Source organism: Drosophila takahashii, chromosome 2R (genome assembly GCF_030179915.1).
Source record: "Drosophila takahashii strain IR98-3 E-12201 chromosome 2R, DtakHiC1v2, whole genome shotgun sequence".
Taxonomy (NCBI): Eukaryota; Metazoa; Arthropoda; class Insecta; order Diptera; family Drosophilidae; genus Drosophila; species Drosophila takahashii.
Genome location: NC_091679.1, coordinates 39515642 through 39530399, shown reverse-complemented (window position 1 = coordinate 39530399; position 14758 = coordinate 39515642). Strand labels below are relative to the sequence as shown.

At 40.6% G+C, this 14758-nt stretch overlaps 2 protein-coding genes across 2 annotated transcripts; one reads left to right on the top strand and one right to left on the bottom strand.

Moving 5' to 3' along the window:
- Positions 1-8080: 8080 nt before the first annotated feature.
- Positions 8081-8291, top strand: Mtkl (Mtk-like). Its single transcript, XM_017142479.2, has one exon. The coding sequence runs from the start codon at positions 8081-8083 to the stop codon at positions 8231-8233; it is 153 nt and encodes a 50-aa protein (XP_016997968.1). The 3' UTR covers positions 8234-8291.
- A 1354-nt stretch (positions 8292-9645) lies between these two features.
- LOC108058002 (kelch-like protein 25) lies at positions 9646-11506 on the bottom strand. The gene is made up of 2 exons (XM_017142477.3): positions 10568-11506; positions 9646-10199 (listed from the first exon to the last, which is right to left on the bottom strand). Exons 1-2 carry the CDS (start codon positions 11434-11436, stop codon positions 9959-9961), a joined length of 1110 nt encoding a protein of 369 aa, XP_016997966.2. The 5' UTR covers positions 11437-11506; the 3' UTR covers positions 9646-9958.
- Positions 11507-14758: the final 3252 nt, after the last annotated feature.

The window sequence follows — 14758 nt, the reverse complement described above, 5'->3', positions numbered from 1 at the left end:
CTCCAGTTTCGTGCATTAATGAAATTAATTTCTGCGGCAACCGGAAACGCTTTTCCAGGCGAGGAGAGCATTCAAGTACAACGTGTCACATTTCCGCTTTCGGCATTCGCCATTCGGCATTCTCGCCCTCGACGCTTTTCTTAGTTTTCCCATTACAATTTTCCCCACTTTCGGCACTTGGCCTGATGAATGCTGGGCGGCCCTAACTCATTTTTCATTTCGGGCGCTCGACAATTTTCCCCAAACTGGGAGCTGCTTAAGTGAAAAATCTCTATTTGAGCGCCGGATTTGTTTTCACTGGGAAATCTTGGCAGCACTTCTGCAATTGCTTTGAATATGGGGATTTACAAGTCCTTCGTCTAAGTGAAAATTCTAATAAAGTATATGAGGGGTCGAGAAGTTTTTGTTTGGGTAAATAAGTTAGGCAGCTTCGTAAACAAAAAAAAACTAAAAGTTTAATTTGGAAACTTTTAAATTTTAAAACAAAAAACTCCATATGAAAATAACGTTAAGAAATATGGTTTCAAAGGTTTTTGTTTGTACCCGCAAAAAAATTTTAAAATCTAATAAATTATTTTTTTTTAAATATATTTAAAACCATTTATCAGATTGCAGTTGATAGCCCGAAACCATCTTAATTAAAATGCTCGACCGTCTGAGTCTCGGCCATATTTCAATGCCAAGTATTTAAAAGAGTGGCCATGGACCATGGTCATATAACAATTAAAGTCGCATAATTTCAGACAGCCTGTGGGTGTACAATTTTTAGGGGCTGAGTCCTGTGGGAGGATCCTGAATCGTGTGCGGCCCTGAAATTGTTGATGCCGGCGGCGGCGGCGTCGGCTAAAAACTGCAATGTCATTGTTGCGAGTCAGCGGGCGGTGGACAAAAAGCATGTGGCTAGTAATTCATTACCCAGACCATCGGCCATTGGAATTTTTGCAGAGAGTAAAAGGGGGAAAAGGGGACTCAGGACAATTGCACATGGCACATGGCGAGCCAATGCCATTTAATGTGCAAACAAAAGGCGGTGACAAAAAATTACAATCGAAAAAAAGATGAAAAACGGATGACAAAAAGAGTTGGCCAACGTTATGAGGTAGAGGTTTGTGCTTTTGCAAAGTGCAGACAGTGCACAATGGCGACGTGGGGGTGCTGCTAAAAGTTAAAATAACGAACGATAATTAATGGAATGACAACATAAAGCAGGCAACAATTTCAATGTCCTCTCTTTGCTTTACTTTGGCTTACAACTCCGTTTTTTTTTCTGCCTTTTTACTGGTTTGAGCCAGACGTTAGGAACCCGTGTATATTGAACTCTACTCTGCGGCGGGCTTTGCAAAATGGCGCTAAAGCGGAAACGGAAGGCAGCCATGTGTCGGGGGTAAAGCGGAAATGCATTGTTTTATGCCCAATTTCATTCGCATGAATTTCCCGAGAAAGAGAAATAAAAGAGAGAGAGCGAGAGGTGGTTGGATGGATGCATGTAATTAACGCCAGCGCAATCAAAGTAATTAGTTTCAAGAGAGCTTGAGATGGGGAAAAATTGGCAGGAAAAACCACTAAGGGAAAGCATTTGAATTTGTTCCAATCAAGTTTTGCCACCAACAAGTTCAAAGGGATTGGCTCGACCACTAATTAAATTCCGGACAACAAAGAAATCGGAGTTTTTCTTTGTCGCCACAGCATCATTAATTATATCCACAATGTCTTCGCTTTTCCTCACCTCAAAAGGGAAAAACCCAAATAGAAAAGAAAAAACAACACCTAGACAAAGAAATAACAATTTTTCAATCCCAGCGACATTTGTTCTTGTTAGCCGAGTTGTTAACAATCGATTTGACGTGTTTCTTTCGGACCTTCGGGGCAAAAATAGGATGGTGGCAACAAATAAGGGTTCATGTTTTATGGCCTAGGCGCAGGGCCACGCCCCCTCAGACAGATAGGGCCCCGCATAATAAATCATTCCATAAAACATTTACGCCTCGAAGCGCACAAAGTTGATTCGAAGCGAACCTAGTCGTCGATCCCATTCGATTCGATTCGATTTGATTCATTACATTCAAAGTATGTGAGGATGATAAATAAATAAGCAGGTTGTGAAGGGAATGAAGATGTCAAAGCCCTAGAAAAAGAAGTAGAAGGGATAGGGATATGGATCCCTAAATCATCAGCAAACCTCCTTCATTTATCATTGTTTTCGGGGGCAAGAGACAAAACAATTCCTGGAGATTCATTTAACTCGAGCATTTGAAATGTACGCCCCAAAAAATCAGAAAACAAACCATCAAACCATCACAAACAATGGCAAACAATCGCCCGGAGCTTTTCCAACTGTCTTCGGGGCAATTTCCCATTTTCTTGGCTCGCAATTTGTGGCATCGCTCTCCCGCTGACATTTATCTTGATCGACCTCAGTGGCACTTTTTGCACCGCAGCAAATTCAATTTGCTCTATTGATAACACACAATGGACACACAAACAATAAAGACGGCAACAGATACTCTCATCTTTGTATTAAATATATAAAAATAACTTTAAACCAATATCAAGAAATAGGGCATCTCGAAATGGCTTATAATTTTTTATCCCAGAACTCCAAAGAAGCCTGCCAAGCGTTTTCATTTTCTAAATCTCCTTCGGTTTGTTTGTGGCATTTGTTGTGGTCAGCCAATAAATCAGAGCCTTTGAAATAATTTATGTCCTTCGCCTGGAATTTTCATTTCATCTGTCGAACGTATTGTTATTACTCGGGGATTCTAAGGCACTTGGCTAATCGAGGAGGCCAAAGAATGCGACTTCATTATGACAAATTTGTGTGCTCAAGAAAATAAATGTCCTCGCTGCGAACTTGGTGCATTATTTAATCGCTTTAAGGGATTGCATGCTGCATGCCTTTATCCTCGCCGAACAGTCACGTCCGAGTCCTTGGCGAAAGGTCCTGCGTCCTGTGGAAGCCCGTCAGCATTTTTGTTACTTCGCCCTTTTTTTTGTGTTTTTGTGTCTGGAACGGCGGTCAAAACCGCAGACGCTTCGGAGGCGGACGATGGGCAAATTGTTTGGCCAACACAAAGTTTATTTAATTTCTCACAGAATGAAGATCTACGTGCCCCTTTTTTGACTTTGTTGATTAAAACAAATTGCGCCCTGTCTCAGCTGCGCCGGCAAACGTCAGACGGTCAAAAAAGTGTGGGAGGAGATTTCGGATGGAGTGGAAAATGTTGAAACAGATAGCATTTCTGGGGGTTCCCATATTGGACAAGTGTTTGATCATGTCTAGACTAGAATCGCGAGTTTGCGGCAATTTTGTTAAAAAGCTTAAAAAAATATATAAAACATGGTGTATTAAACATAATAATAACGAATGTACTTCTCAGTAATTGTGATAGAAACTCCCTTTTTATTTTGCAAACACAACTGAACCCAGCATGCGCCCCTCTCCGCGCTTCTCAATGCTTTCAGCTGGTAAAGCAAGTCTTATCTAATTAGTCTCGTTCTGTATCTCAGTTTGTTTTCGCAATCACATTTCGTATTTGCTTTTCCACTTTTTTTTGCCAACTCAAATTTGCTGGCAATTGTCATAACTCTAATGCAATTAACCCTTGCCCGGCCAGCGAAGGGCTTATCAGATAAGGACGAGCAAGCGGGGCAGAAACAGGACACAAAGGGGGGCGCTGAGTAAATACAGCCATAGAGTAAACCTAAATATTTAATTAGGATTATAACGAAGCGAGCTTATCGCGGATGGTGGCAGCATCACAACTGAAAGTGGAGAAAGTGGGGGGCGAAGAGCGATGGATGTCAAAGACTGTGTCCTGCGGCAAGGGCTTCCTGTTCGCAGGAAGCGAGGAAATGCACAAGTGTGTGTGGGGACACCGACTATGTGCGTCTGGCGTTTCACTTTTCGTTGACTTAATTTAATTAATTTCCTAGCCCAAAGGGTCCATCCTGTCTGTCCTGTCTATCTGTCTATCTCACTCTCGTCCTGGGCCTTTTTTATTTGTTGATACGTATACGCCACGTTGCAGGCGAATAAAAGCAAGCCAACCCACTTGATGCATATATAGACACATATGCCTATCGATACACGATACCCAGGCAGAAGGACTCGGGGATCCAAGGACCAGGCGGTTGTGTGTGTAATATGCTGTAAATAATGAAAATCCAATTTTTGTTGCTTCTTTTTACCCTCACCTGGAATGTGTGCTGTGGGCGGCATAATGGGTTCATCATCGTTGTGGCGGAAAGAGATGATTATGACCGGGCACGTATGTCGGTAGGTGGGTAGGTAGTTACCCTCCATAGTTTGTCAGGGGTCAGCCACCACCTGCACCGCAGATAGATGGGGGCATTAAGTTAATAAAGTGTTAAGCCTTTGTTATGGCCAGAACCAAAGTCTGTAAAATTCAATTTAAGTCGCTGGATGGTTTAGCCGTGGGAGAGGGTATTCCGCATTCCTGGTGAACTGATTTTTGGGGCCCTCCTTTCTGGCTTCTTGATTGCATTACATTCTCAGCCCTCTCGACTCGCTTCGTTTTCGTCTGCGTGGCGCATTCCATTTGCCCTTTTTCGTTGACTTTGCCTCCTGGAGATTTAATTTCGTTTTCCGTGCATTTTTTGAGCTCCTTTCTTTCCTTCGTTTATTTTTTTCCGCCCCCACGCAGAAATAATCAAGTAATGAAACTTCACCGACCGAAACTTAAGCAAAATTCGGGAACGAGTATTCCCCTTATTTGTCCAAGGGACTGCTGAAACATATTGCTGTTTTCACTGATGCCTCAGAAATTATGCAGAACATAACAAGTTTTCATCAATATTAATGCCGGGGCCCGAAATGTGATTAAAATCGAGAGACAATCTATAGAGAATGTAATGGAAATGCGACTCGGACAGAGAGAATCGGAGACTGGGGAGGCTAACCACTTCTCTCAGCTGCCGGAGCGGCAATCAAATTAAACTTGAAGTGATTTTCAATTGGAAATTCTCGTAACGGCTTCCAGGCACACCGCAACACACTTAAGTGTATTCAAATTAAACTGACGCAGACCGAACCAACAATGAGACTCCGACAGCAACAGTCACGTGCGGAGATGTGTGCGTGAGTCCTGAAAAAGTTGGGGAGATCATGCCAGGATGAAAAGGATTAAGGTTGAATAGCCTTGAAATAATTGAACTATATCTTTTACTGATTTGTAATTATAATACAATTTTTAAGATCTGTAGCGTTCTCTCTTGTTTTATAATAAAATACCCAAGAATTTATTTACTTGTCGAAATGTAGATTTGCATATGAGTCAAAATCTCCCAAGTGGGCCACCCCCGATTCAAAGGTCAGATTTTAGTCAAACTAGTTTACTTTTCCGGTTCACAACGACATTTCTTTGTATTATAAGTGGGCAATTTTTTTTGTTTGAAGAAATAAATGATTGTTTTCGGTTCCTGACTTAAATCATATATTTCATTCCATTATAGAGGTCCAAAATTAATTTAAAAGTATATAAAGTATATAAAAGTGTTGTTGCTTACAAAAACTTCTATTTATTAAGTTATACAAATACATTTAAAATTTTCAATAATTCCCAATAGATTTCGTGATATTATTTCGCACAATGTGAGCTTTAATTCTCACGACATCCGCTCTGGTCGAGAAAGTGGGATCCATCTTCCCTATATCTTCCCTGGGCAGCCGGCCCCCCAATAGCCATCAAATAGTCGACTCTGCCTCCGCCTGTTTTACTGGACATTTTGCCTTGTAATGCGATTGTTGTTTGGTGCCATTGTTGGCATTCTAGTGATTGCTGTTGTTGCTATCTGCTTGTCTATCTGCGTGTTTAGTTGTAGACCGAATGCTTGGGGACTGGCGAAGCTTGGGAGGGGGAGGGGCTGTCAACAAGCAGCCATGGCGTCAGCAATTGCGGATCCACCGCCCACCGCCCACTCCCCAAAGGACCACCCACCCAAGCTGAGCTTTCGTCCTGTCTGCGGTCGTCGCTTTTTGGCAACGTTTAGCGCGTGTGCAGGACGCGCGGTTTTTGAGCTGCCGCCTGCCGTTGATTAGATTGTCTGATACTTTAATAGGATTGTAAAAGCATGAAGCACCCACGAATGCTCAACACCCGCCCAACGCCCATCCAAAAACCGTTGGCGTTTGAGTTCGGCTTTGGCTTTGGTTGGGCTAAAGTGCTCAGCCGCCGACACACTAAAAAACAAAAAAAGAGGGAACGAGTTGAAGGTGAAGTACCGCACCGAGTTGGTGAAAGCAGCCAAAAGTGGGGCAATCGGTTGAGGTTTACTTTACAAAGGATCTCTGGTACTCCAAAATCCACTACACTGATAGAAAAAGGAGATTAGAACCAAAATATGTCAGCTTATTAAATTTAGAATGGCATTTTAAAAATTAAATTCAAAAGAAAATAGTTTCTATATTAAAGATAGGAAATATTATATATAATGTTAGCCGTGTTTACTTTAAGTTTTTTTTTAATAATTATTATGTCAATGAAAAAAGAACATTTTTTAAAATATAAAAATTATTAATTAATATATGCCGCAGTGCATGAAAAAACTGAATATAGATTATACATACGTCATATTTCATTTGATCTTAAAATATTATTAAAATTAAATATAATTTCTAGATCCGCTACTGCAAATTTGTTCATTAATATTTACTTGCCTGGTAATTCTGTAATAGTTGTTGAAGCCTAATAAACGACAATTTTGTTACTTTGTGCCTGCATTTGTAACATGCATTAATTACCCAATAAAAGCTAATTAACTGGCCCAGATGTCTACTTTACTAGCTCGTAAATTTCATAGTTACTTGCCAATCCTCAACTCATTTAATTTTCAAATCTGCCAACTAATTATTCAATTGCACAAAAGTCAGGGTAACTTTTGCAAAATGAGCAAAAGCGGTAAGCGGCTTAAGTGCTCTGCCAAATACGCAGTTGTGGACCATATATATAGGTATATAACATATATCAAGCGATTGGAATTGGACCGAAATGTGGCAGGTTTTGGCCAGCAAATAAACGGTTAAGGGCTTATAAATTACATACACTCGCACTCCTTCCCAATGGGGAGTGTCATGCAACATGACAGACTTCAGTCTTCGGTCCTCGGGGCCAATGGAAAGTGGGAGGAGTCGGAGAAGTCGGGCGAAATCTGTATTAAAATCGCATTATGTCCGCCTCACTTGACAGAGGGACGGCAAAGGAGCAGGGGAGCGGAGTGGAAAACTGCAGCTGCAACGGGAAAGTTGAGCTCCGAGGAGAAAGAAAGAAAATTTGCCAAATGTACTGGCAGGACAGCAATGCCCGGGCAAGTTTATAAACCGAACTTTGGAGCTGAAGTGGGTTCGCCCTTCGTTTGGCTGCGAGCATTAACCTCAGAATGCATTTGCACCCGGAAAACCACCCAGAATGAAGGGGATGGTCGGTGGTCGGTGGAAACTGCAGCCTGCACTCGGGCCGGGAAAAATGAAAAGTTCTCCCTTGGCCAGAACAGCAATTGTGGTTTCTAATTGTTTGGGGTATTTTGCACTAACAATTGACCGCAACTATGCGTTGTAATTTTGAACTTTTTTTTGTGTCTGTTTCATCCTTCACTCTTGCAATTCTTCTCTTTTTTCCACAAAATGGGCAACTACAAAATCGATAGCTACAGCTACAGTTTCTGGGGAATTCTTCCCTCGGCCAAATCAAACTGACACGGTAATAGGGCACTTCAACTTTGGCCAATTATGCCAGTAATTTTCCGCTTCGACTAGCATTTTGATGGAATTCAATTATTCCTATATATATAAAAATAAATTTCATATCATTACAATACAAATTTTTTTGGAGGAATATGTACTGAGTAATGCATAGATTTATTCCAGCCTAGCTGATATGTTCTTTATAATCTGTCTTTAGGAAATTAAAAAATCCCCTGTTGGGGGAATAAATCTAAAAAACCCCCTCTGTATATTACAGATAGAGCTGTTAAGTCATTATCAGACTGGGAATCACATTTCCATGAATATACTGGGTATAAATATGGATGGCATTTCAGTGGCAGTGTTTAGTTGATTTAAAAGATGAAAAATCTTCAGTTTACGCTGTTCTTAGTCATATATTTGACTATTTTCGAAAAATTTCTCTGCGAGGCAAGAGTTTGGAGGCCGCCACCACCACCAGGACGAAATCCCTTTGATTTCAACCCCTCACCATTCAATCCAAGCAAAGGCTAACTAAGGACTAATAATAATAAAATAATGGAAGAAAAATAAAACCAGTTTTTTATTACAATTTTCATTATAACTTAAACTGCTACTTTTCGACACTTCTTAACCCTTCTTTTTGCGAGTCCAAGGCAAGCACAATTTAAAGCCTGCGCTGTCAGTCAACAAGGGCTTTTCGTAAGCCCGGCATCCACATCCTATTCTCCTTGAGAGCCTGCAAAAGTGACAAAGAAGATATATTAAAGTGGTTTTTAATAATTTCTCGCTGTTTTTTTTAGTCTGTGTGTGTATGGAAAATGAATTAAAGGACTCCTTTCAGGACATAAGCCCTGCGCGAGGCTTAGGGGCGGTGAAATTCAGCGAGAGTTTATTAAAAAAGAGACGAACGAGCGTCTAAAATAAATTTATGTATGGCAAAAAAGCATGAAAAATGCGTTGCCTAGCTGATAAAGCCGTTTTGTTTGCCCACACAGACTCCTCGCTTAATGCAGATTTATGATTTTAATAACAGGTTGCACACACATGGGCAAGCATTCTCACGTTTTTTAAACCTCAAAGTGTTGAGAGCATTAGGAAATTATGTTTTCCATCCTTACTGCGTCTTTAGTATTTCTTTTCAGCCATTTAAGCATCTATTCCCCCACCACATTGTTAATTATGCAAATGTTTCTTTTAGGGCCTTCTGCTGTTTGCAGTTATTAGCCCAAAACGCAACCGGGAATATTCGCCTCGTAAACATCATCGTCACAGCAAACTGCAATCTCGATTTGCCAACTTTGCAGACTCTTGCCGCAGCAACAAACATTTTCAATTTCCCAGCGACGCCAGGTGTGTGCCAGTGTGGGCGGAAAATCCAGGTGGGTGGGTAGGTGGGTGGGTAGGTGGGTGGGTGGTTGGGTGTTTGACAGGCGGAAAGTGTGTGTGCAGAGCTCAGGAGCACCGCCGCGAGCATTCCAAACCGAAACAAGGTGATGTGGCCAGGATGACGACGACGATGCTGGAAATGTGGTTCACAGTTACCGCTGATGAGGAAATTGTTTCGAAAATCACTGGGGAAGTGTAATAAGATGGAAAACAGGGGTGTCTACACAAAGAGGTATTTGGGCTTAAGGTTCTGTAGAATGTTTGAGCTTAAAGCTGTCATGTGTTGCACCAACGTTTAAGAAATTTTGAAATTTTAGTGAAACTATTAGTTTTACCCCTTTTGGCCTACGCCTTTGTCTCTAGCACTTCTGCATAGTTTAAATAGAATGCGAAATGCGCTTGAAAAATGTCAGGATAACTATTCTTCAATGATATTTAAATTTATTAAATAGAATTTATGAGTAACTTATTTTAATCTTTCAATGTCATTACAAAATATGCTCTTATATTTTTATTAGAATTTTTAAAGTATATATACTAAATGTAAGAAATCACAATTAAGTCAAATAACTTTTAATTTTATTGTATGCCTATTTCACAGTTTAAACTCTTTCACTTATATAATTAAAAATCAGTAGTTACTTGAAAAAGAGCTCTTACAAAAGTGCAAACTTTTCAGTCAGCTCTCGTTAAAAACGCGACTGGCATTAAATCCAGCGGAGAAGTGGAGGCAGAAACACACCTGCCCAGGTAATGCAAATTTGGTGTAACTGCCACACGGCACGATCGCTGTCATCTTGCACAGCCACATCATCATCAAGGTCGTCGGGCAGGAGAGGAATCCTGGAGTATTGTATGCCATTTGGGCCATCAGAGGGGCTTCGGGAGACGCTGCAAGGCGTCCAAAGGCAGCGTCTGCAGGACGCCCAGGTAGCTGAGGAAGTCCGCGTACCTGAACACATGGTCAGGTGAATTTGGCTCCGGTCGGTGGTAAGGTGCCAAATCGTGACAGATGAAGCGCCGTGGTTGCACCACCGTCACGTCAAAGATCTCATAAATCTGCTGGTACAGCTTCGTTCCGTCGTCTAAATGCACCGCCACTTGGTCGAATCTAATGAGGAGTCATGGCAGTTAACTGGCAGCAAGGGAAATTAACAGTTGATGCACTTAAAAATTAATATAACGAAACCTAGTTTCTAAAATTATGTGTTTATTATTTTGTTGTTTATACTGATTAAAATATTCATACAATTTTATTTGAAGAAAATATTTTTTACAATACAATTAATCTTATACTTGTATTTGCAATATGTATACAAAATAGACTTTGAAAATATTTAATTTTAAAATGAGTTTCAAAATGAAATAGTTTAGAAAAATTAGTTTTTCAAGTGAAAAATGAAAATAAAAGAATTCGACCTTCTGGTATTACAACAAACTATGATAATAATAAGCTTGTTTTTTTCTCAGTGTACTCACCTGCCCTTTTCCATGACCGGCTGCAATTCCGGCAGCTGGAGGATGCGGTCCACACGAATGTCATCCACCGGTGACTCGAGCACAAGAAGCAGTTCACTGGGCATCCTGGAGATTCGCACATTTTCCATGACCTCCACCGCATGCATTCGACGGCTGGGCCACTCGTGATTCAGCCAGCGAATGGCAGAGTAGAAAACCTCCGCCTCACTGTTAACTCGTATCTCATGCGAAGTGAACAGAACGCTGAGGCTTTTAGCGGACAAATCGAGAAACTCAACGGAGGATGAAAAGACCAGGAAGTAGTAGTGTATTCGATGCAGCATCAGGTAGTGTAAACGATTGAGATCCTTGAAGGGCATTGAGTCCTGGGCCACCTGAATAGCCTGAAGTTCCCCGAAACCCGAGTCCTGATCCAAACATTGCCAAATTTGAGACGACAGTTGCTCGATTTTCAGGTAATCCGCTGCCAACAGGAGATGCACAATTCCTGGACGCTTCACCAGCGGCTCCTGATCATTCATCCAGCGGAAAAGTATATAAAAGACCTCAGGTCTAACGAAATTCTCTGGCAATCGCAGCTCTCTTCTATCCAAATCCTGTCTAAGTAGATCTACATAGAGCATTAGCACCAGACGATCGCAGGGAAAATCATATTTTCCCAGCCGCACCAGGAAATCATGGGTCTTATTTTCCAACCAGAAGCTTTTTAGGCTTTCCACAACATTTTTTTGCTTGGGCAAATGAATATCCTTCGAAAGCGATGGAATACGGTTGCCGTTCCGAAAATCCTTCAAACTTAGTTCCACCAATTGCGGTTCCAATGGCAATTCATCTCCATGGGCTGCATTGTCTTTAGTTAGCTTTGCCATACTGAGAATTTGTAATGTTGTTTGTTATTAGAGAAAATAAACAGGGACTGCTATCTAAGTTTATTTTATAAGATTACTAGATGAATAAAAATATACAAATAAATTATAATATGAAGTTAATAAATAAATACTATAAATACCACTCACGTAGAAATAAAAATCCTATTTAAATTCTGGTGAAATTAAACTTATTTTCCTGCCTTATTTTTTTATTTCGCAAGACCGTGAAATCAATTCTTCTGTCACTGACAACCAAAATAACGCAGAATGAGTGATGGCCACGAATATCGAAGTCAACAACCGGCGAAAGTACAATGCGGCCCAGTTGAATAGGTAGGTCTCACAAAATTAGCATTTCAACCTGATAATATAGAACAAAACCTGGATAATCAGGGTATCCTTCGAATTTCCGCATGTCTTCGGGGCTTTCACTTTTTCCTTTCGTTTCCAGTTCGAATGGCCAATTAGACGCACAATGCGCCTCAAATTATCCAACACAGCGCGACAAATTCAATTTGCTACGCCTCCCCCTTTCTTCCGTCCCGCTCCCTCCCACACAGCAATACACGTGACCAAGCACTGACAGTGCGAGTGGAAGGGAGACAGCGAATGGGACACGTTGGAAGTTGTGCTGAAAAATCCCTGGAGAAATTAGTTTGATTTATGTTGAGTTTCCGGTGCAAATAAATTGCCAAGTTTAGAGGGAACTGGAACTTTGGACGCACGGCAGACGCATAATTGATTATGCGAGCGGCGTACAATTGGTGGGCGGGCGACATTAGAAGGGGGCGTGGCACTTTCGGGGGGTGGTGAAGGACAAAGGAGCACAGGAGGGCGTCGATGACTGTACATTGTTAATGGCGAATGGGCGAGGGGCTTATTGTTAGACAAGCCACTCGTCAATTTGACACCCGATTGTTGGGGCTTTTCTATGCCCCCGTGTGATAATTTTTCAAAAGAAATACTCTAGGGAAGATTTTGCTAAACACACACAGGTATACATTAGTATTATTTTATGAGTGGGGCCACAGAAACCCAAATTCAGTTTCATTCATTTATTAATTTGAGGGATTGACACCTTGTATTTCATTAAAAGACTTAAAAATAAATTTTTAAAGAAGAATTCAGTAAATCCGTCAAAATAATATCAGTGTATTTTAGGTGCGATTATTTAAAAGTAATATTGAAAATGTTTTTTGATGAATTAGGTTCTTTTCCTCTATTTAAAAAACCTCTATACATCTACATTGTAGATTTTACCCAACACCATTTTAGACACCTTTTCCCCCTTTTGTTATTCACGAATTCTGGTGACCCCAACAACATGGAAAACTATAAATTTGTTATTCATTGAAACATCTGTTAAAAAGAAAAGCAGCAGGAGTGAATCATCCGTGTTTTTCCCTTTTTCTTTTTTCTCTCTCTTTCTTCCTCTCTTTGCCATTCAGTTTTATCGTTACCTGTTTGTTTAATAAACTTTTGTGCGATGCATTCGGAGCGCAACTAAAGTACTTAAACATTTTTTTTATCGCCGGACTTTGTCAGTTCAAATTGTTGCCCGTTTGCTAAGCGGAGTGCGAGAGAGATAAAAACAATGTGAGCGAAAGGGAGGGGAACAGGGGCCGCGAAAGAGAGGGACATATGGGCGGAAAGTTTGTCGCAAGCAAAGTTTTTGTGCGCAAATTGCAGTTTACTTGCTGCTTACTGCAACATCATAACTGCGGGCTAGAATAGAAGGGCCGTGGCATTATCTGGGCGTGGTCGAAATGCAAAACTCTTCAGTCGGTTCGAGGGTTTATTGCACTTGACTTCGGTCGGCCCGATGTGATGATTCCAACAGCCAAGGATTGAGAGAACTGCGGAGTGCAGAGAAAACTATTTCAATCTTTAGGGTTTATTTTTAGCGAAAATGAAAATTATAGTGCTTGATTAACATATGATAGTAATTTAAGTATTTACAAAGTTTTAAATCGAATTTTATAATATCTAGAAACTTTAAGACATCTTAAGTAGTAGATCTTTTTTTCTGATTTTAAATACAGGTTTGATATAGTATTATTGTTTTAGTATTATTATAATATTGCTAAAATATTGGTATAGTATTGATATAGTATTATTCACAAATTGGCAAACATAGTAATATTTCTTTTAGTGTAATAACTATGCGCCGTTAGCTTTGTGCACTGCAAGTTTGCTTTGACACTTTGACATTGACAATGATGTATGTGCTCGCTTTGTTTGAGTGTGCGAGTGTTAGTCTGGGGGGCGTGTTTTTGGGTGGGTGGGGTTGTAACTAAGCTTTGTCATTAAATATCGATTTGTTAGCACTGCTCCGCCATTTAATAGCTCTGACTTAAAGTCAAAGATTTCATCTGAGCCTCGAGCACTCCACGTTGATTGCTGATTTACACGAGAAAAAAAATGGGAGAACATATTGTTCAAGTTGTATTTATTGCACTCCGATTTGATGGCTTTTCAATTGCTTTTTTGTAGCGCACTTTTCCGCAGTTTTATTAGTGCGAAATTTATGGGGGGCAGTGAAAACGAAAATTGCCAACGAATTCCATTCATTTGTCATGCTGTTTTATCGCCAGCCGATGAAATGTTCAAGAACAGTAACAACCATAAACAGTTTCCAGCGCTTTTCAGCTGTCCACAAAAAAATAGGGAAAATGGTTGATGGCTAAATAAATTTGTTGTTTGCGTCGATTGAATTGAGCCATTTGCCCGTTTGTGATTTGGCCAAAGGTTCGATGTAAATGTGAATAGCTTGTGCTTGACTAATTTCCGATTTGCATTCACTCGCTCTCGGGGGAAATGCAATCATAATTCCGCCTAAATTATTCAGGGCACCTCGAATGTTGGCTAAATTCGTGAATATTATGGCGAAGGATGGTGTACTTACCAGCAGCGATTTTAATTGTTTTATTTTAACATTTAAAACCAATTTATATTTATGAAATTTTGTAAATTGGCAATGTCATAAAACGCACACTCCACCCACACACACAGGAACACTTGTGCCCTCAGGTCGTATTCGCAACATTTTCCATTTAGCGTGACATGCTTTCCCTTCTCCGTTTTCCATTTTCCGCACACCCACATTTCCCAGCATTTCCCAGTTGCCATTTGTGGCCCGCTGCCTTGTTATGTGGTAATTAAAATGACTCTTGGCCCATCTCCGGCGCTTTTTTGGACAGCTTTTTACTGCCACTCAGCCGATGCGTCGTATGCGTAATGTCTGGCTAAATTATTAATTTACTATGGCCCCAGCGAGTGTTGTTAATTAATTTGCATGCATACGTCGGGACATCCAGATTGG

What these genes read in the sequence shown, in the direction of transcription:
- Mtkl (XM_017142479.2), top strand. Translation starts at nt 8,081, where the DNA reads ATGAAAAATCTTCAGTTTACGCTGTTCTTAGTCATATATTTGACTATT.
- LOC108058002 (XM_017142477.3), bottom strand. Translation starts at nt 11,436, where the DNA reads ATGGCAAAGCTAACTAAAGACAATGCAGCCCATGGAGATGAATTGCCA. An exon ending in CCGGTCATGGAAAAGGGCAG is followed by an intron (nt 10,200 to 10,567) that starts GTGAGTACACTG and finishes ACTCCTCATTAG; the next exon opens with ATTCGACCAAGTGGCGGTGC.